Source organism: Phalacrocorax aristotelis, chromosome Z (assembly GCF_949628215.1).
Source record: "Phalacrocorax aristotelis chromosome Z, bGulAri2.1, whole genome shotgun sequence".
NCBI lineage: Eukaryota > Metazoa > Chordata > Aves > Suliformes > Phalacrocoracidae > Phalacrocorax > Phalacrocorax aristotelis.
Window position 1 is genome coordinate 14,048,838 of NC_134311.1, and position 24,798 is coordinate 14,073,635.

At 42.1% G+C, this 24,798-nt stretch overlaps 1 protein-coding gene across 2 annotated transcripts; it reads right to left on the bottom strand.

Moving 5' to 3' along the window:
• Positions 1 to 1,400: 1,400 nt before the first annotated feature.
• Positions 1,401 to 19,903, bottom strand: LOC142050526 (general transcription factor IIH subunit 2). 2 transcript variants are annotated; one of them, XM_075079215.1, is made up of 16 exons: positions 19,651 to 19,884; positions 19,482 to 19,559; positions 18,721 to 18,757; positions 18,497 to 18,555; positions 18,008 to 18,094; positions 17,124 to 17,174; positions 16,612 to 16,666; positions 15,304 to 15,409; positions 14,206 to 14,296; positions 13,956 to 14,043; positions 13,287 to 13,394; positions 12,017 to 12,080; positions 11,035 to 11,138; positions 2,478 to 2,580; positions 2,140 to 2,179; positions 1,401 to 1,708 (listed from the first exon to the last, which is right to left on the bottom strand). In XM_075079215.1, exons 5-16 carry the CDS (start codon positions 18,092 to 18,094, stop codon positions 1,589 to 1,591), a joined length of 1,017 nt encoding a protein of 338 aa, XP_074935316.1. In that variant the 5' UTR covers positions 18,497 to 18,555; positions 18,721 to 18,757; positions 19,482 to 19,559; positions 19,651 to 19,884; the 3' UTR covers positions 1,401 to 1,588. The 2 variants fall into 2 exon arrangements, with proteins under 2 accessions (XP_074935316.1, XP_074935315.1); XM_075079214.1 differs by lacking the exon at positions 18,497 to 18,555 and having other exon boundaries at positions 19,651 to 19,903.
• Positions 19,904 to 24,798: the final 4,895 nt, after the last annotated feature.

Sequence of the window (24,798 nt, forward strand, 5' to 3'; positions counted from 1 at the left end):
ATAGAAGGCCACCAGGTTAGTCAAGCATGATCTGCCTTTAGTGAAGCCATGTTGGCTTTTCCCAATCACGTGCTTCATTTGACTTGTGATGGTCCCCAGGAGGATTTGTTCCATAACTTTCCCAGGGACTAAATTAAGGCTGATGGGCCTACAGTTACCCGGATCATCCCTCGAGCATGTTATATTCTCACAAATTCAAATTACAATCACACTTTGAAAAGACACTGTAAAATGACAAAGGGTGTCTTGCATTTGCCTCAGTTTCCATTCTTCAACGTTCAGGGAAGGACCCATGCTTCCCCTTCTCCCCCCACCATATTGCCTCTGGGAGCTTAGCCAAGGAGAGAAGATAACTTGCAGTTCTGGCAATTCATTCTAGCATCAGAATCAAAACAGCATCATTGCCTTCAATACTGCAACCATCAAAGAATAGTTTGCATAAAATTGGGTATTACACCTTTGCAAATCCATTGCCTTTCAGTAACCTTACACTCCTACAAGAAAGTGAAACTTAAACCACACAACCATAGACATGGCAGTAATAGACTTGTTAGTTTTGAGCTGTACCATTAAAACGTAAAACATGTTTTACACCCATTTGTAACAGCTGTGTTTGAGTTGCCTTAATGAAGAAATGTCCCCAACTAATTGCTCAAAAACACCTGTTAAGTTCTTAAAAAAAAAAAAAAAAAAGAATTTTGATCTATAGAACTCCACCGTCCACCAAAAACAAGAGGTTAAAACAATCAATGTATAAAATGTATTTTCAGGTCTTCTTTTTTGAACAAATAATGAAAAAATTATGAGTCACCACATTATCATACAAAAAAGTTTTATCACTTTCACATTTACAAATATACATGTTATTCACAATAACATTCAGAAAAAGCCAGATCTTTCCAGACGAAGACAAAGAAAATAAATCAGTGTCGTGGTTTAGCCGGCAGCTCAGCCCCACACAGCCGCTCTCTCACTCCCCCACTGGTAGACGGGGGAGAGAATCAGAAGAGTAACGCTTGTGGGTTGGGATACGAACAGTTTAATAATTAAAATTAAAAGAAACAACAACAAAAATCCAATGGAAAGGAGAACAATGAGAGGTGCGAAACCCGGCAGGGGGGAAGGGAGGGGGAAGGGGAACGAATCGCCGAAACAAACCGCCCGCGACACAGCCGCTCGCTGCCCACCGACCCGAGCCCCAGCTGTCCCCCCTCCATATACTGGTCACGGTGTCACGTGGCATGGAATGAATGTGCCATCGGCCAGTCAGGGTCAGCCGCCCCCCCCGTCATGCGGCACAGCAGAAGCTGGAAAGAGAGCCAATCTCCCCCCCACAGTAAGGAGAATTAAACCCTTCTCAGCTACAGCCAGCACAATCAGATATAGATAATTCAAGAATATATTAATAAAAAATTCTTTAATACATTAGGTAAAAATTGGAAGTTTGCTTCCAAGCCAGTGTTCATCCTTCTTTAATTATCTAGGTCCTTCTTGTCTTGAGGTGCCTCAGTAAAAGCTATGGCTGAATAAACGTAATAGATTTATGCAAGAATGGCACAGATAGGACAATTTCGAAAAAGAGATTACATCATACAGACATGGGAGCAGGGTGCTCATGAATACAGCCTGGACAGCAGTGCAGAGAATCATGAACAAACAAATCACATTCCATGCAAAATGCATTCTGACACACTTTGCATATGTAAACCTGTGTGGAAAAGATAGAAAAATACGTCAAATTAGAAAAAAAAATATCACCATCATAGCACTATAGCAGAGCAACAGTTGCATCACCAGGACACTGTAAATAGACTATACTACTGATAACACCACAGAACCCCAACTGAATTAAGGTTTCTCAACAATGCAAATATGACCAAAGGGCTAAGCTCAAGTCATTGTAGATGTTTCCAAATGGCTAAGAGAAGCAGCTGATTTATGCAGCCCTCCAGGAAATACCTTCCCACACTTTGATACACTTTGCAGTCTAAAATGTGTGGCTTTATAACAAAGAACTCTAGTTAACCACAGGATAAACTTCCACTAATATTCTTATGGTCTTTAGAAGACTACACTAGAGGATCATCTCTACTTCTGGCACCCCTCAATGCAAATTCCAATGCAGTTCAACATACTTACATTTTGATCTTTCATTTCTCCCTGGCAGCCTTGACAATACCTAAGAGAAAAATTGTGTGTTTTAACTGAAAAGGTCAAGATTGTGTAAAATGATGTTTAAAAATAATCTCATACATGGTAACAATTTATGGAAATTATTTCAGCTATTCAACTGAACACACAGGATAACTGTTAACGGGAACTATAAATATTTCTTAATGCCAGAGGTGCCCCAAAATGCCCAAACATTCAGCAGCACCTCCAGCAGCAAAGAAGCTGCTGCCAGCTATTCTTACTTCCATAACAAAAAACTACAAGGTCCACATGTACACTCAATATCACAAATATGATTTGCATACCGTTCCCCCTGATACTGTTCCAGGGTAACTTCCTGAAAGGCATCCAAAGGAAACAAGTGATGGTAAGACCGAGCCAGGTGAGGTGCAGACACTAACGTAAGACCTGGAAATGAAGAGATATCAAAATTATTACAAGATAGGACTTACCGAGAAGCTTTTCTGTATTAAATAAAGCAAAAAGAAAAAAGGTTTTAATTAATCAGTGGTTCAGAGCTTTTAAGACTAAAAAACCATGAAATTTTTTATTCATTAGCTTCCATAATCCAAACCTGTAATCCTTTCCAGAATTAAATCCAAATATAAAGAACAAGAAAATTGTCCAAATTTCTAATTAAAAAGTTCAACTCAAGTCTTCAGAAGTACATTTACAATGCACAGTTGTAAAGGTAGCCAGATTTTATCCTCATGCCATAAACAAAACGCAACCCTAGAAGTGTCCTCTGATTAAATCTAAATGCACAACTTCTCTTTGGTGACAACAGTTCTGATGCTTCACATCACCAGTTAAAATGTCACCCAACTACAAAGCTCTACCGTAGCATGCCACAATACTGCCAAAGACACACCACAGTCCTGTTTCAGCTAACATAGCTCTGCTGGTTTTGGCTGAGATGGAGTCAATTTTCGTCACAGTAGCCAGTATGGTGCTGTGGTTTGGATTAGTGCTGGAGACAGTGCTGATAATGCAGGGATGTTTTAGTTACCACTGAGCAGCGCGCACACAGAGTCAAGGCCTTTTCTGCTCCTCACCCCACCAGTGAGTGGGCTGGGGGCACACAAGAAGCTGGGAGAGGACACGGCTGAGACAGCTGACCCCAACTGGCCACAGGGATATCCCACACCATATGATGTCGTGCTCAGTATATAAAGCTGGGGGAAGGAGGAAGGGGGGGGACATTTGGAGTGATGGCATCTGTCTTCCCCAGTCACCGTTACGTGTGATGGAGCCCTGCTTTCCTGGAGATGCTGAACACCTGCCTGCCCATGGGAAGCAGTGAATGAATTCCTGTTTTGCTTTGCTTGTGCACGTGACCTTTGCTTTACCTCTTAAACTGTCTTTATCTCAACCCACAAGTTTTCTCACTTTTACCCTTCAGATTCTCTCCCCATCCCAGCAAGGACAGTGAGCAAGCAGCTGGGTGGGGCTTGGTTGCCAGCTGGGGTTAAATCATGACAACAGGCTAGTGTCAGCTGGGGCATGGGCTGGCACAAACTTCTCTCACTCCCACGAAGTATAAACTTCTCAGGTCTTGTTCTGCTGCCAGCTGCAGCTGTGGAGAATCTGTTGCTGATAAACTGAAGACTTCTCCAGTTACACTATTACCTTGCTGAAACAAAACTCATGCTGATGTGAAGACCTTGATATGAAACTAGGACAAGGTGACCCAAACTAGAGTTATTTCATCCTCTTGCCAAAATACCTGCATCTTGATAATACCTAACGTGTTTTAGTCATATGCCTGTAGAAGTTAACAGGAGGACAACTGTCACTCACACAATATTAATAATATTAAAAAAGCTAATCCTCCCTCCCTCCTTATGGGGGCGGAGGCACCATTGGTTGTACTGTCCGTTAACATCTGGAAGACTGAAGGTCTCCATTTACAAATCTATAGCCTTTCAGATGTCCCTTTGTAGACTGCCCTTGGGTTCAACTTTGAAACATTTCATCCATCCTCCCAGAGGTGTGGTGCTACTTCTGTTCTTTTACTACAAAGCATTCTTTGTCATCATGGCCTTGGCACTGAGGAGCCTGAAACATTGGTGGGCCTGTTAAACCATGATTCTTGAGGAAATTATTACCATTTGTATGTGAATCACCCTTCTTCTCCGCTTGGCTTTAAGGCTTTTAGTTTATAATATACTGGGGAATATATACAGCTTTACTGTTACAGGTATAGTCCTCGAAGTCCCTTGTATGAAGCTGAAATCCAAGGACATAGAAATGCAGGCTTCTTAAAGCAGAGATGGCTTTTAATTCCTAAGTATAGCTGAATTTTTTTCGTGGTCTAGCCGGCAACTCAGCCCCACACAGTTGCTCACTCACTCCCCCACCGGTAGATGGGGAGAAGAATCAGAAGGGTAACCAGGTTGCCAGTTTGAGAAAGAGCTATTTACCACCACCGTTTGGGTGCGGCCTGTCAGCCAGTTCCCCACCCACTGCACAGACCACTTGTCTAGGCCATAATGCATTCATTTCCCCAGGAGGAGACTGTGGGGGACCGTATCAAAGGCCTCGGAGAAGTCCAGGTAGACAATGTCCACCGCCCGCCCCATGTCAACCAGGCAAGTCACTGTGTCATAGAAGGCCACCAGGTTAGTCAAGCATGATCTGCCTTTAGTGAAGCCATGTTGGCTTTTCCCAATCACATGCTTCATTTGACTTGTGATGGTCCCCAGGAGGATTTGTTCCACAACTCCCAAGCCCCAACTGCCCCCCCTTAATATACTGGTCATGGTGTCACGTGGTACGGAATGAACGTGCCATCGGCCAGTTGGGATCAGCTGCCCCCGCCGTGGCCCTGCCCCTCCCAGCCGACCCCCCTTGGTGAGGAGAATTAACCCCTTCTCAGCCAAAACCAGCACATTTTCCACCCCTTACACCACACCATTTACACCATGCCCAGATCCCGTACCATCCAATACAACCTTACCAACCACCACCCCACCCCTTCCCATCCTTTAACATAATACACAGACATCATTCCCTTGGTCTATGGACCTTCCCTGTAAAATGTCCATAAAAATGTCCATTGAGTTCACCCAGCCCGTGACTCTGGGCTCCATCTGTTGTATCAGTCTTTCCGGGTGGGAGAGGTGGTGTCTGTGTGTGGCGTTGGGTTGCTGCATACCGAGTCAGCCATTGTTCCATCACTGCTGCACTTTGCTTGGTTGGGAGGCTAGTACTATGATATCATTGATACAACACAGAGGTGACACTCAATATTATACAGCTGTTCACATTGTGCCATTGACATTGTTCATTGACTGTTTTCACCCAAAATCAAATCCCCTTGAGGCACACACCAGACTCCTCCATCCTCCCGCATCACCCACCAAGTGCACCCTTGAGCAAAAGCAATCCCACGAATAGGTTTGCCTTTGCCGGAGGCAGGAAGAACCCAGACTGTTTTGCCCCTTCCACAGTACGTAGGATTTCTGACTGGGCAGGGCCAGCTCGGTTGGCAGATCCCCTCATGTTGACTAACCACATGGCTTTTGCTAAATGTGTATCCCAGTGCCTGAATGTCCCACCCCCCCATTGCTCTCAGTGTAGTTTTTAACAGTCCATTGTACCGTTCAATTTTCCCAGAGGCTGGTGCGTGATAGGGGATGTGATACACCCACTCAATGCCGTGCTCTTTGGCCCAGCTGTCTATGAGGCTATTTCGGAAATGAGTCCCACTGTCTGACTCAGTTCTCTCTGGGGTGCCATGTCGACACAGGACTTTTTTCTCAAGACCCAGGATAGTGTTCCGGGCAGTGGCGTGGGGGACAGGATATGTTTCCAGCCAGCCAGTCGTTGTTTCTACCATCGTAAGCACATGGCGCTTGCCTTGACGGGTTTGTGGGAGAGTGATACAGCCAATTTGCCAGGCCTCCCCATATTTATATTTCAGCCATCGTCCCCCATACCACACAGGCTTTACCCGCTTCGCTTGCTTGACTGCAGCGCATGTGTCACATTCGTGGATACCCTGTGCAACAACATCCATGGTCAAGTCCACCCCTCGATCACGAGCCCACCTGTATGTTGCATCTCTCCCTTGATGGCCTGAGGTGTCATGGGCCCACCGAGCTAGAAATAGTTCACCCTTATGCTGCCAGTCCAGATCCACCTCAGCCACTTCAATCTTGGCAGCCTGATCTACCTGCTGGTTGTTTCGATATTCTTCAGTGGCCCGACTCTTGGGGACGTGAGCATCCACATGCCGTACCTTTACAACCAGTTTCTCTACCCGGGCAGCAATATCTTGCCACAGTGCGGCAGCCCAGATGGGTTTGCCTCTGCGCTGCCAGTTGCTTTGCTTCCACTGCTGTAACCAGCCCCACAGGGCATTTGCCACCATCCAGGAGTCAGTATAGAGATAGAGCACTGGCCACTTTTCCCGTTCAGCGATGTCTAAGGCCAGCTGGATGGCCTTTACCTCTGCAAACTGGCTCGATTCACCTTCTCCTTCAGCAGTTTCTGCTACTTGTCGTGTAGGACTCCATACAGCAGTCTTCCATCTCCAGTGCTCTCCCACAAGGCGACAGGACCCATCAGTGAACTGCTTTTCATCTTCTGGCAGTTTGTTATACAGTGGGGCTTCTTCAGCATGTGTCACCTCCTCCTCTGCTGATAATCCAAAATCTTTGCCTTCTGGGCAGTCCATAATCACTTCCAAGATTCCTGGGTGACGGGCGTTTCCTGTTCGAGCCCGCTGGGTGATCAGTGCAACCCATTTACTCCACGTAGCATCAGTTGCATGGTGTGTAGAGGGCACGTTTCCTTTGAACATCCAGCCCAGCACTGGCAGTTGGGGTGCCAAGAGCAGCTGTGCCTCAGTACCAACCACTTCTGAAGCAGCTCGAACCCTTCATATGCTGCCAATATCTCTTCTTCAGCTGGAGTATAGCAGGCTTCGGACCCTCTGTATCCCCGACTCCAAAACCCTAGGGGTCAACCTCAGGTCTCCCCATGTGTTTTCTGCCAGAGGCTCCAGGTAGGGCCATTCTCCCTGGCTGCAATGTAGAGCACATTCTTTACATCTTGTCCTGCCAGGGCTGGCCTAAGGGCTACTGCATTAACTATCTCCTGTTTAATCTGTCCAAAGGCTGGTCATTGCTCAGGCCCCCATTTGAAATCATTCTTCTTCAGGGTCACTTGATAGAGAGGGCTTATGATCAGACACTAATTTGGAATATGCATTCTCCAAAAACCCACAACACCTAAAAAAGCTTGTGTTTCCTTTTTGCTGGTTGGTGGAGACATGGCTGCTATTTTGTTGATCACATCCATTGGGATCTGACAACGTCCATCTTGCCATTTGATTCCTAAGAAATGGATCTCTTGTGTGGGTCCCTTCACCTTACTTTGTTTTATGGCAAAACCAGCTTTCAGAAGGATTTGGACTATTTCCTCTCCTTTCTCAAAAACTTCTTCCACTGTGCTGCCGCACACGATGTCGTCATAAATGTATTGCAGGTGTTCGGGAGCTTCACCTTGTTCCAGTGCAGTATGGATCAGTCCATGGCAAATGGTAGGACTGTGTTTCCACCCCTGGGGCAGTCGATTCCAGGTGTACTGGACGCCCCTCCATGTGAAAGCAAACTGTGGCCTGCACTCTGCTGCCAGAGGGATTGAATACATTAGTGGTATCAGTTGTGGCATACCACCTGGCTGCCTTTGACTCCAGTTCGTATTGAAGTTCTAGCATGTCTGGCACAGCAGCACTCAACGGTGGAGTGACTTCATTCAGGCCACGATAGTCTACTGTTAGTCTCCACTCTCCATTAGACTTCCGCACTGGCCATATGGGACTGTTAAAAGGTGAGTGGGTCTTACTGATGGCTCCTTGGCTCTTCAGTTGGTGAATGAGCTCATGGATGGGGATCAGAGAGTCTCTGTTGGTGCGATACTGCCGCCGGTGCACTGTTGTGGTGGTGATCGGCACCTGTTGTTCTTTGACCCTCAGCAACCCCACAACAGAAGGGTCCTTCGAGAGACCAGGCAAGGTAGACAGCTGTTCAGTTTCCTCCGTCTCCAAGGCAGCTACAAAAAAGCCCACTTGTGACCTTTTGGGTCCTTGAAATACCCTCTCCTGAGGTAGTCTGTGCCAAGGATGGAAGGAGCCTCTGGGACAGTCACAATGGGGTGCTTTTGCCTCTCATTCCCAGTTAGGCTCACTTCGGCCTCCAACACAGTTAGCTCTTGGGATCCCCCTGTCACTCCAGCAATGCTGATGGGTTCTGCCCCTGTATAGTTTGATGGCATTAAGGTGCACTGTGCGCTGGTGTCCACTAAGGCTTTATACTCCTGTGGGTCGGACGTGCCAGGCCATCGGATCCACACAGTCCAGTAAGCCCGGTTATCCCTTTCATTCACCTGGCTGGAGGCAGGGACCCTCTAGTCCTGATCATGGCATTCGCAACTCACTTCCTGTAAATGTGAATCAGGAGTCTCTCTATTACACTTAGAAATAAAATCAGCACTTCTGCTCCTCTGTCTGGGGACCTGCTCACTAGAAACTGGAGCAGCAGCTTTCCTGGAAGAACCTCCCTGAGCAATTGTTCTTCCTTGCAGCTCACGTACCCATGCCTCTAGGGTCGAGGTAGGCTTGCCATCTCACCTCATCATGTCCTCTCCGTGGTCACACAGGCAGAACCATGGGGTGGCCCGTGGTGTGTATCATCTCCTTTGAGCCAAAGGACGCTTATTCCTAACAGCTGAGACACTACTCTGTAGAGGTGGCGAGTTGGACATATCTTTGAGTTGCTGGACCTCTCGGGATAGTTTTTCCACAGCAGATGAGCGAGGAAGAGATATTTGTTTCATAATCCCGGAGTCTATCAATCACCTCCGCCACTGTTGGTGCCTCATCCCCTTTCCAGGACATCACTGCCAGTGAGTTCGCATGCGAGGATGGTTCGCTCTGTACAAAATTCCGCCACATGGGTTGCGTGCACTCGGCTTCATCTGGATCTTTGGATGACTGTTGATCGTCCAGGTCACCATAAATCACCTCAAACACAGCTAATTCCCTTAGATACTGGATGCCTTTCTCCATGGTTGTCCATTTTCCTGGGCGATATGTAACATCTTCTTTAAAGGGATACCTTTCCTTCACTCCGGACAGGAGTCGCCTCCAGAGGCTGAGGGCTTGTGCTCTTTTTCCAATTGCTTTGTCAATGCCCCCTTCCCCAGAAAGGGATCCCAGTTGTTTGGCTTCTTTTCCGTCTAGTTCCAGGCTACTGGCCCCATTATCCCAGCATCGGAGCAGCCAGGTGGCAATGTGCTCACCTGAACGACGGCTGAAATCTTTTAGTGTATCTCGCAACTCACTCAAGGACAGGGATCGGGTGGTCTCTATTTCATTTATGACTTCTTCCTCCTCTCCTTGTGACGGCCCTGCTTTTTCATCATCCCGTTCTAAATGAGTTGACGTCCGCTTCCAAGATTTTGTCCTGTGTATGGGGGCCACTGATACTGGCACAGGTTGATTCTTGAGCCAGCTCCAGTAATTGTCGTGGGGGTTTGAGTGGCTGCAGTGCCTGTCACTTTGCATTTCAATCCAGAGACATTCTCTTCCCCTTTGGGAGCACTGAATACTGTTGAGCAGGGCTCGGCACACATGGGCCAGGCCCCAGCACATCCCAGTGATCTGTGTCTCTCTAGAGTGCCCAGCATAACAACATACTTTCTCCAAATATTCTACTAGTTTTTCAGGATTCTGCACTTGTTTGGGGGTGAAACTCCAAAACACCAGGGGTGCCCACTGCCCTAGGTATTTGCCCATGCTATCCCACATGCCCTCCCACTCGTAACTATCAAGCCTTGGGGCAGATTTCTGGGTGATATTCTTAAGTTGCTTAGTCAAAACCAAAACAGCGTGCCGAAAAACTAACAATAATTGCACCTTAACCACCCAAGGATGTTCAAGATACAAAAAGGTTGTTGTAATAAAAGCGGAGACATCATAGAAAAAAACTGCAAAGATACCATTCTGTACTTCCTCCATATAAAGTCTCTCAGAGGAGGAGGTATAATTGCTAATTGCCTCAACAAGGTGCTAGCCAAAGCACAGCAATGGTTTCAGCAAAAACCCAATACCAGGTAAAACTGAAAATCAGTGTTTGCGTAACAAATCTCGTAGGCAGAATGTTACTAATCACAGCAGAACACAGCAGACTAAACAAACCAACACCGATCTTTAACACCAACTGCAAAAAGGACAACACAGTGCTGTGACCAGCAGCTGTTGTTATCTCCAACCCTTGAGCCCCACGTTGGGCGCCAAAAAGACTGTCGTGGTTTAGCCGGCAGCTCAGCCCCACACAGCCGCTCGCTCACTCCCCACCGGTAGATGGGGGAGAGAATCAGAAGGGTAACGCTCGTGGGTTGGGATAAGATCAGTTTAATAATTAAAATTAAAAGAAACAACAACAAAAATCCAATGGAAAGGAGAACAACGAGAGGCGCAAAGCCCCAGGGGAGGGGGGAAGGGAGGGGGGAGGGGAACGAATCGCCGAAACAAACCACCCGCAACGCAGCTGCTCGCCACCCGCCGACCCAATGTCGCACCGCTCCCGAGCCCCAACTGCCCCCCCTTAATATACTGGTCACGGTGTCACGTGGTACGGAACGAACGTGCCATCGGCCAGTCGGGGTCAGCCGCCCCCGCCGTGGCCCTGCCCCTCCCAGCCCCCCGCCACGTGGCAGAGAGTGGGAAGGTCGACGACCCCCCACGGTAAGGAGAATTAACCCCTTCTCAGCCAAAACTAGCACAATTTTTCGTTCCTTAGCTCTCTTACTACTAACTCACAATTAATCTGTTCACCTTTTCTTGCTACTCACCACAGATTTTGCATTCCACAGGAAGTTCACAGTATTTGGCTCTGCACTGGGGACAGAAATATCCACCCAGTGTCAGACCCGGCTCGCTGTTGTTTTCCAATTGCCTAGAGTAGAGAGACACAATTTAATACCTAGGCAATAACTCCATAATACTATATAACCACAAATACTATACAGTTCTCACAACAAATAGTTTAAAGAGTTTCGGTAGCTTCCATGCAACAGTTCCACATATATGGAAGTGTCAGAAAAAAATTGATAGGGTGAGATACCAGTAACCACGTCTTCCCACAGAAACAGAATGAAGACCAAACCTTCCCAGACAGAGGAACCAATATATCTTTAAAAACTAAAGTTATGAAAGGTTACAGTATTAGTTTTTCTACTTACACACACACACGCTCTATACTGATTTTAAGATGCACGTTAGTACTTATTCTTTCAAACAGCAGACACTGTTCCTTCTGAAAATTCATACTCCCCATCATCCCTGAAAGCCATGATTCCTCTCATTGAGAAGAGCACTGGTACACAAATCAAATGTGGCATCTATTGTCAACTTCCCTTTAAAGTCATACTAATAAATAGATTTAAAAAATCTTTATAATAATAATCTTCATCCTCATCATTACCTTTATAGTTATAGAAATAATTGAATTGAGAAATGAAAGTAAAACTGGTAGTAATTACTTCAATACCCGGTACCACCCTTGAGATCTAACCACTATAAAACACTACTAAAAGCCATTAACTACCTTGAAAAAATTTTAAATGTAAATTTTTAAAGCTTATTTAACAGAGGTAACTACAGCCCCATACTAAATGTGCAAATGGAAGTAAAACTTCTACTGAGAAGTCACAAGACACGACTTACTATTCTTTGCATGTTATTTTGCAATAACTTCACTGACAGATTTTCTAAATATGATTAATTATTACTGAATTCTAATGAGCTCATTGAATTCTAATGAAATTTACTTACGCCATGCTAAAGGATGGCTTTGCATCTTGATCAGATAGAGAAGCAATCGTATGCTGAGGAAAACCTGAAGAGAAAAACATCCCATATTAACACTTTTAAAACAAGTAATCTTTCTGTTTCTTACTTCAGTGCAGAAGTTCAAAAATTATTCTCAACATTAAGACCTATGTCTTTTTTTTTGTTTGTTTGCTATTACAGGACAAGTAATACACACTTACTAGGCATCAAACTCTTCCTAAAGGTGTCTGCCTACATCCACCAACAAATCACTCACTGTATTTTTCCCAGCTGAAAAAAATCTTTTAATAGACTTCATATTAACTGAAGCTCACAGGAACCCCATTTTTGAAGAACAGCTACAAAAATTATGTGCAATGTCAGGAAAGCAGAAAGAGCACTACATGAATGTTCGCTTGAACAATGGTTTCTAATTAAAGGGAAAATATTTTTACATGCAGACACAAGTATATATTCACCTTCCAAGTGCAGCATATGACATATGAGACTATAGTATTCTACAGAGGCTGTAACAGATATAATTCTTCCTACCACTTATTTTTCACAGCTCATGTCAAGTGGGCAGTTAATTTTTGACTGCTGCTCAGGCTTTACCTATAACAAGTAAATCTCTTCAGTATTTAAATTTACACATAAAAATATATTAATTCTTATCTGTAAAAATGGGTGAATGGAAGCGAGAAATCAATGCTCTAATTCATGGCTTTAAAGGTCCTATTCTGGCTTAACTCCAGGCTTAAATTTATCAAGAAATACATCAGGAGAAGAAAGGGTACCTAATCCATTTGTTAGAAGAACACCACAACAGTACTCCTAACAAATATGTACTACGTGGCCAAACAGATGGCTCTTACAGTCAATTAAGCTTATAATAGTTGCCTTCTGCAGGGAAAAAAAAAAAACCAAACCAAACCACAGGGAGAAACAAAATATTTTCCATCCTTAATTTCCAAGTATTACATTTATACCAATTACTGTACGAGCAATATCATTCCACTTTACTGTTTCCAACTGCAGTTGAGTAAATTGCCTTATTTGTTTTAATTCTTTATTTAAAAGCTACCTTGCATGAACAACGTCAAAAAAATTGGTATCTAGTTAGTAAAATAAAAGTTAAAATAAAAAAACCAATTGTGCAATGTCTTTATTATACTTCTAGCTATGTCTATGGCTGTAACACAGAAGTTGCAAAGAAAGAAAAAGACAAGATTTGCATATCTTGTGCTAGGACTTTAACAAAACCATATCCTACCCATTCGAATAAGGGAACACTCAGAACTTGAACTGGCAGGTGGAGGACTAACATGATGCATCAGGAGTTCCTTATAATGACTTTCATCTAAAATAATGTGGTATGTTCCTGTCACAAAGAAAGAAATGCCTTAATCTCAGATTATGAGCATATAAGAATACAAACATATCCTCCAAGGGACAGAAAACAACTTAAGTAAAAAAAATAATTTAGCCAACTCTGTTCCTAAAAACAGTCCTGTTAATGCTACTGAAAATGACAAGTTTTAAAGGTAATAACACCAGAATGTTTAATTAGATATGACGGCCCATAGCTTTTTCTCCAACGTTACTTTGTCGTAATTGTAGTAATATCGTAAAAGTTACCACTGTAGTAATTCATACTAACTTGTTACATTAGCAAGTTCCACATCACATAGCTTTATATATGGAACACTATGTTTTAAAGCATATGTATTTCTTCTCTTTAGAGATGCAGCTACTAGCTGACAGTAATTTCAGTAAATACTGTGTATTTTGTAGTTTGGGAAACCCTTAAATTTTCTGCCAGCACAACAGAATATTCATTCTTAAATATTAAAATGCATTAATGAATATATGACAAATTAGTTTCTTAAATTTGATTTTATACTTGTATTAGTAGTATAACTACTGAACTTTAGATACATACCACCAGTTTCTCGGGCAAGTACTGTACAAACTCGAACTTCAGCACTTAGGCCAATGACAGATACTCTGATCTTAACTGCTTTTAAACACTTCAAATGGAAAAAGAAAGCATACTTAAATTCATATGCAGAACAGAAAACAGTAAAAAGGTTCAAAGTTTTAAATAAAGTTAATCGGTGATGACACTGCAACTGTCTTTTTAGTCTAATAGCTTGGGTGTTCAATGTAGTAGTCAAACTTCACTTCTGTACCTTAATTAGATCATAGATGTTGGCTGGATCACATGTCGTCAGACTGCTGAAGACTATTAAAACCTCTCTGCTTGTATGTCCTGGCATGTGCCTAAAGAAAGTATATAGTTAATTTACTTGTGTACACTAAGCTACTTGTATGCCAAAGTTTCCAAGGGCTTCAACGTACTAAAGTCAGAAAACAACATAATATGAAGTCCCCTACAAATTATAAGACTGGTAAGATCCTTCTCTGAGCACCAGAATATAACTTTCCAAAAGTCAAACCTTCTCAGTATCTAAAATACAGTATTTGACTGTGTAGTGATCTGATTGTTTGCTCTAAAGCTTAAGTTATGCCTGTATGTTATCCATACTCTCACAGGTTAAATTCACCTTCAAACTAGCAACACTGCTTCTTAAGATAAAAACCTCTAATCAGTTTATAGGTGTAAATCCATTAACAACTGTCTTTTAGTTCTTAATGGTAAACTCTCTTCAAACTACCCATTCAAATATTTTTATGACACTGACTACTAACTTTATTCTGTCAGTGATTCTAGCTATAATTATTTGTTAAAACACTCTTCCACAAATGCCTACCCCATCTCAATACCTCACGTAGCAAAAAGTCTTTTTAAATCTATCCTACCTGAAAATTTACCTTTCTAAAGTGTGCTGAAACTCCTGCTAGATTATTGTGATTCAATGCTGTTTCTTTCCCTGTTCTCTTATTATTAAGCTCTAACTCTGCCCTCTCACATACCTTAGCCCTGTAGTAAAAAGTCATTGCAGGGTCTTTCATCACCATATTCATACATGACATAAAATCACCTACTTCATTTTAAAGTATTGTTGCTTTTTATATGCAGCCCACCGTAAATAGAAGCATCTTGTGTTAAAAAATTAATTTCTGCACTACTAGCATATTTAGCTTCTTAACAGTTTGTAACAGTATTGTAAGAGGACATAAAGCTGTCTTTTAAAGACTCAGGTCAGGGTGATGCAAGATGCTACTTGTAAAAAAAAATACTATCTTTGCCCCTCCAAAAATTCACGATCAGCATTATACAGATTATGGAAAACATAGGGAAAAAAACCCTCCATGTATATACTAACTTTAAAGTCTGCATGGCCAAATTCAGAGAATTGTATAGAGATGGCTCTCCACTGCAGTTCATATCCACTGCTTTCTTCAGAGCAGTTATGTGCTTTTTTGAGTTACCTGTAAGTGAAAAAAACAATTCACCTGAAATAACAAGTTAAAAGGATTCAAATATTTAAACTATGTGTTTAATGAAGTGTACCTTGTACTACAACAGTTTTCAAACTGTGACTTGTAACTCTATCTTTCTCCTTAGAAATTGACCTCTTGATCAGAATGTAGAAAACAATAAAACATTATATTAACAGGAAGACCTTTATTCTACAAGAACTCAACTGTTAGAAACTTTAAGAGGTCAAAAAGAATAAAATCACTGTTGCATATCATTAAGCACTTAACAGAGTCACAGAATGGCAGGGGTTGGAAGAGACCTCTGGAGATCATCTCGTCCAACCTCCCTGCTTGAGCAGGCACACCCAGAGCAGGGGGCACAGGAACGCATCCAGGCGGGGTTTGAATGTCTCCAGGGAAGGAGACTCCACACCCTCCCTGGCCAGCCCGTGCCACTGCTCTGGCACCCGCACAGGAAAGAAGTTTTTTCTCATGTTTAGTTGGAACTTCCTGTGTTCCAACTTGTGCCCATTGCCCCTTGTCCTGTCATTGGGCACTACTAAAAAGAGTCCAGTGTCACTGTCCTGACACCTCCCCTTTAGATATTGATAAGTACTGATGAAATCCCCCCTCAGTCTTGTCTCCTCCAGGCTGAACAAACCCAGGTCTCTCAGCCTTTCCTCATAGGATGAGTGTGAAATGTTTTACAAAGTGTTTCAGCAGAAACAGAGTTTAGTTTCCTCTATTATCCTCAAAGTACTGTTCAAGGATTGACTGATCCTCAAATTCCTCAATAAAGTTGCTCCAGTTTTACAAGTGAATAAAGAGAAAAAAATTAAGACTTTGTCTCTGAAGCCACAGGGATTCCTAGTGACAGGAGGCAAGAACCAAATTAACTTCTTAACATCTGATCAGATCTCACAGAACACACAGATGTCATGAAACACAAAACAAACAGCGTGAGAAGTTAACTACAGGGAGAACGAAACATTTTAATTGTAATATGGATAAGACATGATCACAAACAAGCATGCGATGACAATTCTAGATCAAAAAAAAGACTATGGTTTCAGATAACTTGCAAGAACTTCTTCAAATTAAAAATATTATGTTAAGATGACTTCACTTTCAGCAGTCATCTAGGTAGACCTTATAACATCAATGCGAGATATTAAAACATCTCCAATTAAAAAAAAAAACCACCTCCCTACCTGAAAGTTCTGTCATTTTTTCAGCTCTCTTACTCTTGGTTACAATTAAGCCAAGCTGGAAAAGGAAAAAAAAAAAGAAAAAAGGCAAAACTTTTCTTATCAAGTTTAAAAATAAGTTGATTTACATTTTTGCTATATACTTCTTTGTGGATCAGAATTACTCAACTATACAAGTTTTTTTCTAACAACAACAGCACAACACTATGCATCAGTTAACATATATTCCTGTACTTCAGTACTTTTGCCACAAGGTATAGAAAGAAATCCAAAATTCTAAATGTCTGAAAAGAAATATAATCACAACTTTTGCAGCAGAATTTATGTTTAGGAAAAAGGGAACAGAAGGGTTCTTATTTTCATTAGTTCAAGGAGAAAGAAGAATTTCACCAGACTGATGAGGAAGGAATGGGAAGGAACCCATGAACTGAGAACAGTTTACTAGATAGTGTTAAAACTAAAACTAACTTTTAAAATAGTTTTCAGTTACTTGTTTCTTGCATGGTTTTACATACCTGACTAATAGGATTTTGGTCAAAGTACTCGTCAACAAAATATTCCAATAACTATAAAGAAAAGTTAAGACCGTTAAAAACAGCTTTATTCACATGTATTTAAGTAGGTGGTACTTGCAAAACATCCAGTATTATTAAAAAAAAAAAGTTGGAAAAAGAAATGGGGAGAATAATCTCTTCTTTTCCATCCTCCTTTCACCCTGCCCCTTCCATCCTCCTCCCTCCTTCCATGTTACCGATGCAATGTATATTTCAGAAACTAGCCACCCCTTATTTTATTAGCTTCATATGTTAAAGTTCTAGACTACCGTTGGTTCAAACAGAGGTTTACAATACACCAAAAAGCACTGATCTGTGAAAAATCATCAAAACCCAGGATTTCAATGCTTAGTGTTGTTAGAGAAGATCGTAGAGTACAACATATACAGTTAAAGCCCTCCAAAGTCTGAAGCAGCAAACCAACTGAACTCCTGTCCATTCAAACCAGAATTCATCAAAACACAACTGTAAGAAAAAACAAATTCTAGATGTGTAATGAAAGCATGTTTGCTCTTCTGTCATCCCTTATTACACGAAAGGCTTCAGCTTAATTTCCACATACTTTTCATAATGTGCTTTTCCACAAAAATGTCCTTACAAAATGTTGTTACTGTACAGAAGTACTCGTACAAGGCAAACTAATGTCGCACAGACTTTACTATTCAAAAACCAGGAAAATTACAGACTAGCAACAGAAACAAGGAAAAAAGGTACGGATGAGAGGAGAGATGAAGCTGTGCACGTAATCTAGTCACAGGAGACTGCCATTTTTTTAAATGCAAAATGGAAGAAGTTCACAGAGAAACAGTGGATTAATAAGAGAAAACTTTTGAGTACAGAAATACCTTCAAAGTGCAAGTAAGTCTGTTCGGTTTTAAATCTTGGTCCTCCATAGTTCTTGACCCATCAACAACCACGTAAAGGTGACGCATCTGCATTTTCACCATAAGTGATAATTACTCAGACAGGAGGTATTTAAATGAAGTGTTCAGTATTCTGTTTACTTGAAAAAGCAACTACTTCCTCCCTCAAACAGGGAAAATTCGGTACCCTGAGCTATGCAATCAACAGCAACAGAAAAATTAATGCATTTTTATCATTATTCCTTCAAAATTAAAAAACTAAGTACTATCTTGAAAAATGCACTGTTCTTTTCCTCTCACAATAAGCTACAAAATATGCATAGTTTGCACCTTCACCTCTTCAGGAGAAGAGCTCAGCATTGTATCAAGTAATGCTGTTATTTACAACTCATTTAAATTATGCCTGTTTTTCACAGGAAGAAAAATTGACTCTGCAAGCACATGTGGTCTGACTGCTGTTGCAAAACTCACCCTGATACAGGGAACATGCCAAACCTCCACCTCTGAATGCTCATGCTTCCCCGCCCACACTGCCAACGGACAAAGAATGTTTTAGAAAAATAAAGTTTGGTGGAAAACACAAGCTTTTGTCTCAAGTACATTAAGCCAGCAAAAGCGTATTTCAGATTAGGCATACCACCCCTGTCCAAGTAGTTTCGGACTCAGGACAGACAAGGATGAAGACATTAACATACCATTCCAAGTCGAACTTGTCCATGGTGTTCATAGAGTCTAATAAAATACAAAAGGATTTAAGTGAGATGCAAATGAATGAATGGTTCCCAAAACAAAAGTCTGGAACAAGTCCGGTACTAGACTTCTGGCAAATATGATGCAATAACAAGCCACAGACACTTATTTACACTGGAAAACAAACACTCAGTTGCAGATTTCATGCCTCTCAGAAAACAAACAAACAAAAACTATTTCTTACTACCAGGTTTAACGGAACTTTTAAGTTTTACCCAAATTTGAAAATTTTAACATGATCTGAAATGAAACAAGCCTATATATTATCTAGCAATTCTTCTGACTGTTTGAAACACAGATTTGGTGCCATGACACCAAAACCCAGCTTGAGACGTTTGTACATTAAAAAATATACTGCAGGATTTTCTCTAGGCAGCGCAAATTTCAAGTGCAGTGCTTTGCACCATGTTTCATCCCATCAAAGACCTCACCTCTTCGGTTAGTGCACATCTGGGGTATCTAGCTTATATATGTTCAGGCTTAAGATTAAAGATAAAACCAAATTTTACTCTTTTTTTTCCTGGCACAATTAATAAGCAGCAGGCAAGAAGAACACAACCGGACATCTGCAGGGGTAAGGACACAAAAAGACGCTGCAAGAGTGCCGATGTGGTTACCCAACCTAGTGAACCCAGTCTCAGAGTGATTAAGTCCTTATAACTGACCAAACCAGCGTTATTAGCAGGCTCGTGGCAACACATAATACCTTTTCCTCTTCGCCTTGAAGAGAATGTCCTCGATGGTCGCTTTCAGCGATCCGGATTCATCTTCTTTAAGAATTTCCCTACGCAAAACAGATGGTTATTGAGCAGAAGGGAGGTTTTTCCCTCGTCTGTCACCAACGAGAAGTCGAGGCTGGAGAAAGGCGAGCCCACCATGTCCTTTCGTAGCCTCCTTCCCAGCGCTTGGTCCGTTCGGGTTCGTCATCCATCGCCACGGGCAAGGGCAAGGGCAGCCCCGTGAGAGTGCGGGCGCGGGGACTGTGAGGGGGGACCGGCCCGGGCTAGCGCCCGCGCACCTGGAGAGCTGCGGGGAACGGAACCCGCGCCGGCCGCCAGGCCCAGCCGCCGCACCGCGCCCGCACGGAAACGCGGCCACCTGCTTCCGCCTCGGTGCGCCGCCAACCCCTCCCGGCTGCCGCCTGGGCGGCGCAGCGACCGTTCCGGGGAGGGGTGGCGGCACCCGCCTGCTAGCCCGGGGACTGCTGTCCCCGCTCCGGAGAGGGCGAGGCTAGAGCCGGTGGCCGCCACCGGTAATAGCTTGCCCCGAGCTCCAGAACGCCGCCCTACCGCTGGGCCCTCGGGGGAGGCGGGAGCGAGGCTGTCCGGCCTCTCAGCGGCAGCCCTCGGCACCTCTAACTGAGGAAAATGTTGCGGCCGCCACAGTTAAATACGGGGTGTTTTTCACAATATCAAAATACTCCAATTAAATTAAAAGGGTGGTGGCGTCGCGGATACGCCATAGTGTGGGCATGGAGCCGGCGGTAAGTTCCTGTCAGCTCCAACGGCCCCTCGCCCACCTTTCGGGCACCAGGTAGCAGGATCAAGGCACTCCCTGGGCTTACCTGGCTTTTCTGTAATTAACTGAAGGCATTTCAGTAATTAACAGAAGAATGCAGGAGCCTAGAAAAAGACCGTTATTTACATATACCATGGCACTGAATTTTAATGCATGATTACGGTTATTGGTTACCTCATGAAAATAACTGCCTATTATTCCAGTAGCAAAAGCACTGCTTTAACTCCATTCTAAAATACAGAACTTGGAATTCATTCGTTGCTGCAAAGTTTAAGGTAAATATCTGTGAGTTTAATGTGCTCACAGGAGGAAACTTGAGTAGTGGAGTAACGAGTTGTTGCAAACCTGCAGGATAATCTTACTCTATTCAGAACCACCACTTTCAGGCAGGGTTCTTGTTTTGCTGCAAAAGCTCTCTTTGGGGATTTCTTGTAATGAACAACCGCTACAGATCTGTGAACAGTTAACTGGCAATCACATTTTAAAAGTGGGCCAGAATGCTTTGTATTCCATTGAGTGAGTGTGCCAGTTGCTCTGACCAAAAGAAAGGTAGTTTTTCATTAAATGTTGTGTATATTCCACTTGTCAGGTATCTTTAAATTTACTGTTTGTTTCCTTTCCAAGCATACAATTTATTTTTAAAGGTGGCCAGAAAGATACAAGAAGGACTCTAGTTCATATCCAGCAGCTCTTGGCATTACAGATAGCAGCAGAGAGATTTTGAAATATTGGTTAATGTAGTAGGGCAGTGCCTGGTCAAGATACTGGGCTGGCTGAGTTCATACACACCAATGCAACTTTGAAAAAGTTTATTTTTGGTTTATGAAATAGCACAAGTCTGGGCTAGAAGATGTTGTAATGTAGGGATTTCTTGGAGATTAAAACTTCCTGAAGCTAGAGCTTTTCCTTTTCACTTGCTTTTCAAAATAGGACAACAGGCTATTTTGTTTGCGCACAAAAAACTCTTGACTGGTCACTAAAAGAAAGCATCAAGAAGTCACACTTTTAACACCCAGCAGAAATACTGGGTTTTTGGCTGGTACACGGATCCAGGAGAGGCTTTTATTGTTCACTCCAAAGAAGAAATCCAAAGCACTTGTAATATGATTATCTTCACATGCAGGCAGAAAATGGGTTGTACATCTCATACTGAAAATGCATTGTTATATTTATAGATGTTAATTAAACACCTTTCACAGCTACTGTAGTAAAGATTATAAAACTACATTTACCTGCATAACAGTAACTTTCTTCTATCACTCTTACTTTGCTATGCCCTGAAATTGACAAACAATTCTGCAGTAATACCATACCAGGTGATGCCAAATGAAGCACAACATGGTCCCTACATTCAGGAGTTTACAACAGCAACTAGTTCACATTGTTAAACCCAAATGATGATTTGTTTAAATACAAAAAAATAATATGCAGTTGTATGGATTAATGTCCAAGTACTTGAGAAGATGACATGGTGACAAAATGTTGCCATAGGATGGATTGCCCTTTGTGAGAACAAGGCAGCCGGGAATAAAGGACAAATACAAGAGTACAGGGGAACAGAGGGACAGATTTGTGAGCAGAACAAACTCACTAGTAGAAAAAACAGGATCAGAACTCTGGAACATTTAAAACTACCAAGATTTGAAGTCAGCTGTGAAAAGAAAAAAAATATTTTCATATGGCTATATATAATTTTTATGCATCTCCAAAACAGAATACTACACACAATGGTAGAAAATTACTGTAATTACTCAATTAAAGGTAGAGAAGAAGAAACCCAATGACATCTACAGGGTGCACATATTTTAGGAGTAGTAGGGAATAAGCAATCTTTCAGGATGAAAGAACACATCATAGCCATTTTATATGTTCTGGTAATTCCACAAGGTCTTTATCTATATTTAAACAGGGTTACGGTGCAGGTTCTACAACTGTACAAATGTCTCTATTTATTTTGTTAGAGTGAAAACCTCATGTAGTTTTAAAAGCTTGCAAATGTTTGTTTTCCCATAATGCAAGCAAAAAGAAAATGCAGTTACACAAAAGTGTACTTACATGTGCAGAAAGTTTGAGATCTTTTCAGATTAACAACAAAATACAAAAACAGTTAACAAATTAGTGTCAGATATTTTGATGTTATGTGATTGTTTTGCTTCCACTTAAAATAATTGTGAGCAGCACTGATCCATCTCATGTTACCAAGAACTCCCATTTCATAAGCATCACAGCAAGGATTAGCTCAATAAAGCTAGACCTAGTTTTAGCTAATTTATCTGCCCAGCAGTCATAACTTCACTGGATACAGAAGTAGTGTGCCAAGACTGGGTCTGACCTCTTGAATTACAGGAAAGTTACCAAGCATCCGTTTCTAAGGGGCATCACTCCACATGCAAGTAAGACAATAAATAAGGAAGAAACCATTTAAACAGGAGTAATATTTTCTGAAATAGGAGTGGGGAAAAACTTACCACTTCTGTATCCTTCAGTCTGTTGCATTTATCAGGAGCAATTTATAAATATAGGGGAGACAATATATTATTTAGCTTTTAATTAAACCTGTCGTGGTTCAGCCTCAGCTGGCAACTGAACACCACGCAGCCGCTCGCTCACTCCCCCCCACCCCTGTGGGATGGGGAAGAGAATCAGACGAGCAAAAGAACTTGTGGGTTGAGATAAGCACAGTTTAATGATTACAATAAAATGATAATGATAAATGATTATGACAATAATGACAATAATGTTATTATAATAAAAGGGAAAAGGAAGGGAAAGGGAAAACAGGAAAAAAAAACACGGAAACACAAACGATACGACCGCTCACCACCCGCCGACCAACGCTGCCCGTCCCTGAGCCACGATTGCCTCCTCCTCCCCTGGCCAGCCCCTCCCAGGTAACATACTGGGCATGACGTTACATGATATGGAATATCCCTTTGGTCAGTTTGAATCCGCTCTCTTAGCTGTGCCCCCTCCCCTCCCGGCTTCTTGTGCACCCAGCAGAGCATGGGAGGCTAGAAGAGTCCTTGACTAGTATAAGCGCTACCCAGCAACAGCCTAAACATCTGTGTGTTATCTCAACAGGTTTGTTTTTTTTTTTCCCATGCTAATTTCAAAGCACAGCACTATACCAGCTAGAGTGAAGAAAATTAACTCTATCCCAGCTAAAACCATGACAAAAACATACCTGGGAAAAAGCCAAGGTATTCTGAAGGAAAGCAATGAAAACTACTGAAGATGGGACAACAGGAATTCTTTAGTTTAAGAAGTCAATATTTGCTTCTAAGAACTGAAATAAAGTTGTAGTTTGCTCTATTCCCATTAGATCACATGCCATCTTTTCTTAAGAAGGAAAAAGTCCAATTTATAAAACAATGAAATGGAAAAATGGCTTCAAGCCAACAATTTTAATAGAAGAAAGAAATGAGACTTCTTTCAGAAAAGGGATTTTTTTTATTGTCAAGGCCAAGAATTTAAATGCTGCACAGGAACGCAGGATATACAATAATTTTGTAGATTATCATTGTCCAAATGCTTCAAATCCCTCCACAATTTTAAGGTTAATAAACTAAATACTGGATAGCTGCTTCTACAATTTCAAATCAATTAGGTATTTCATTGCCATGAGTATTTTTAGTTGATATGCTGGCATGAAAGCTAATCCACCCTACTATTCAATACAAACTTCTGGTAACATTTGTTAGGTGCTGCCTTATCTGCCCTGCGAAAACGTACAGATTAGTGAAATGTATGCAGATGTTGCCACAGTTATCTTGATCAAGGATGTCCAGCTGTTTATCAAGACAAAAACAAAAGAAGGCCCTTTTATTTATTTATTCAAGTCCAGTTTGAAAACTATTATATTCCTGGAAACTGTAAGTCTCTTGGACATTTCCCTTTGTATATCTGGAGCCAGGTGGGCATTTTCCAAGAGGAAGACTGAAGGGTAAAAGTTTTTGTTATATACACTCAGGGTCTGACAACAGGCTGTAATTGAAAGTGGACGCTGCATGCCCATTAATGTAGGGCAATATTACTTGGTAAGATTCAAATAAATGTTAACTACCTTCTGCAAAAACCCAGTCACACAAGACCACATAGCAGGCTGTTTACACATACATGCAACAATGTAGAATCACAGAGCTGAGACTAGAAAGACTGCATAGAGAGACCAAGGTCATAATCATCTAATAACTTTAGTTATGTCTGAAGTACACCTTCTATTCTTGAAGGATAGAGAGAGACAACTTTCCCTGATAATTCTGATTGTAACTAATTCTCACTCCATTTCCTTATAATTTCGGTCTTGTATTTGACTGATTTCAACTCCCAGTCATTAATTTTTATTTCATTAATCTCAATTTCTCTGAAAGATAAAAATGTTTCCTAGGCTAATATTTTTATCTGACATGTTCAGAGCACTATTGACAAGATCCTTTTCACTCCTCCATTAATAGAATAGGGCAACACCAGCTCTAATTGCACCAGTTGTCTGCACTGAAAGTGCC

Bases quoted from the DNA above. Each gene is read 5' to 3' on its own strand.
- LOC142050526 (XM_075079214.1), bottom strand. From the start codon at position 19,706: ATGGATGACGAACCCGAACGGACCAAGCGCTGGGAAGGAGGCTACGAA. The intron at 19,560-19,650 runs GTGGGCTCGCCT...TGTTTTGCGTAG, and splicing joins GGAGGCTACGAAAGGACATG to GGAAATTCTTAAAGAAGATG. The intron at 14,297-15,303 runs GTTAGTATATAC...TACTTTCTTTAG, and splicing joins TTGGCCATGCAGACTTTAAA to GCACATGCCAGGACATACAA.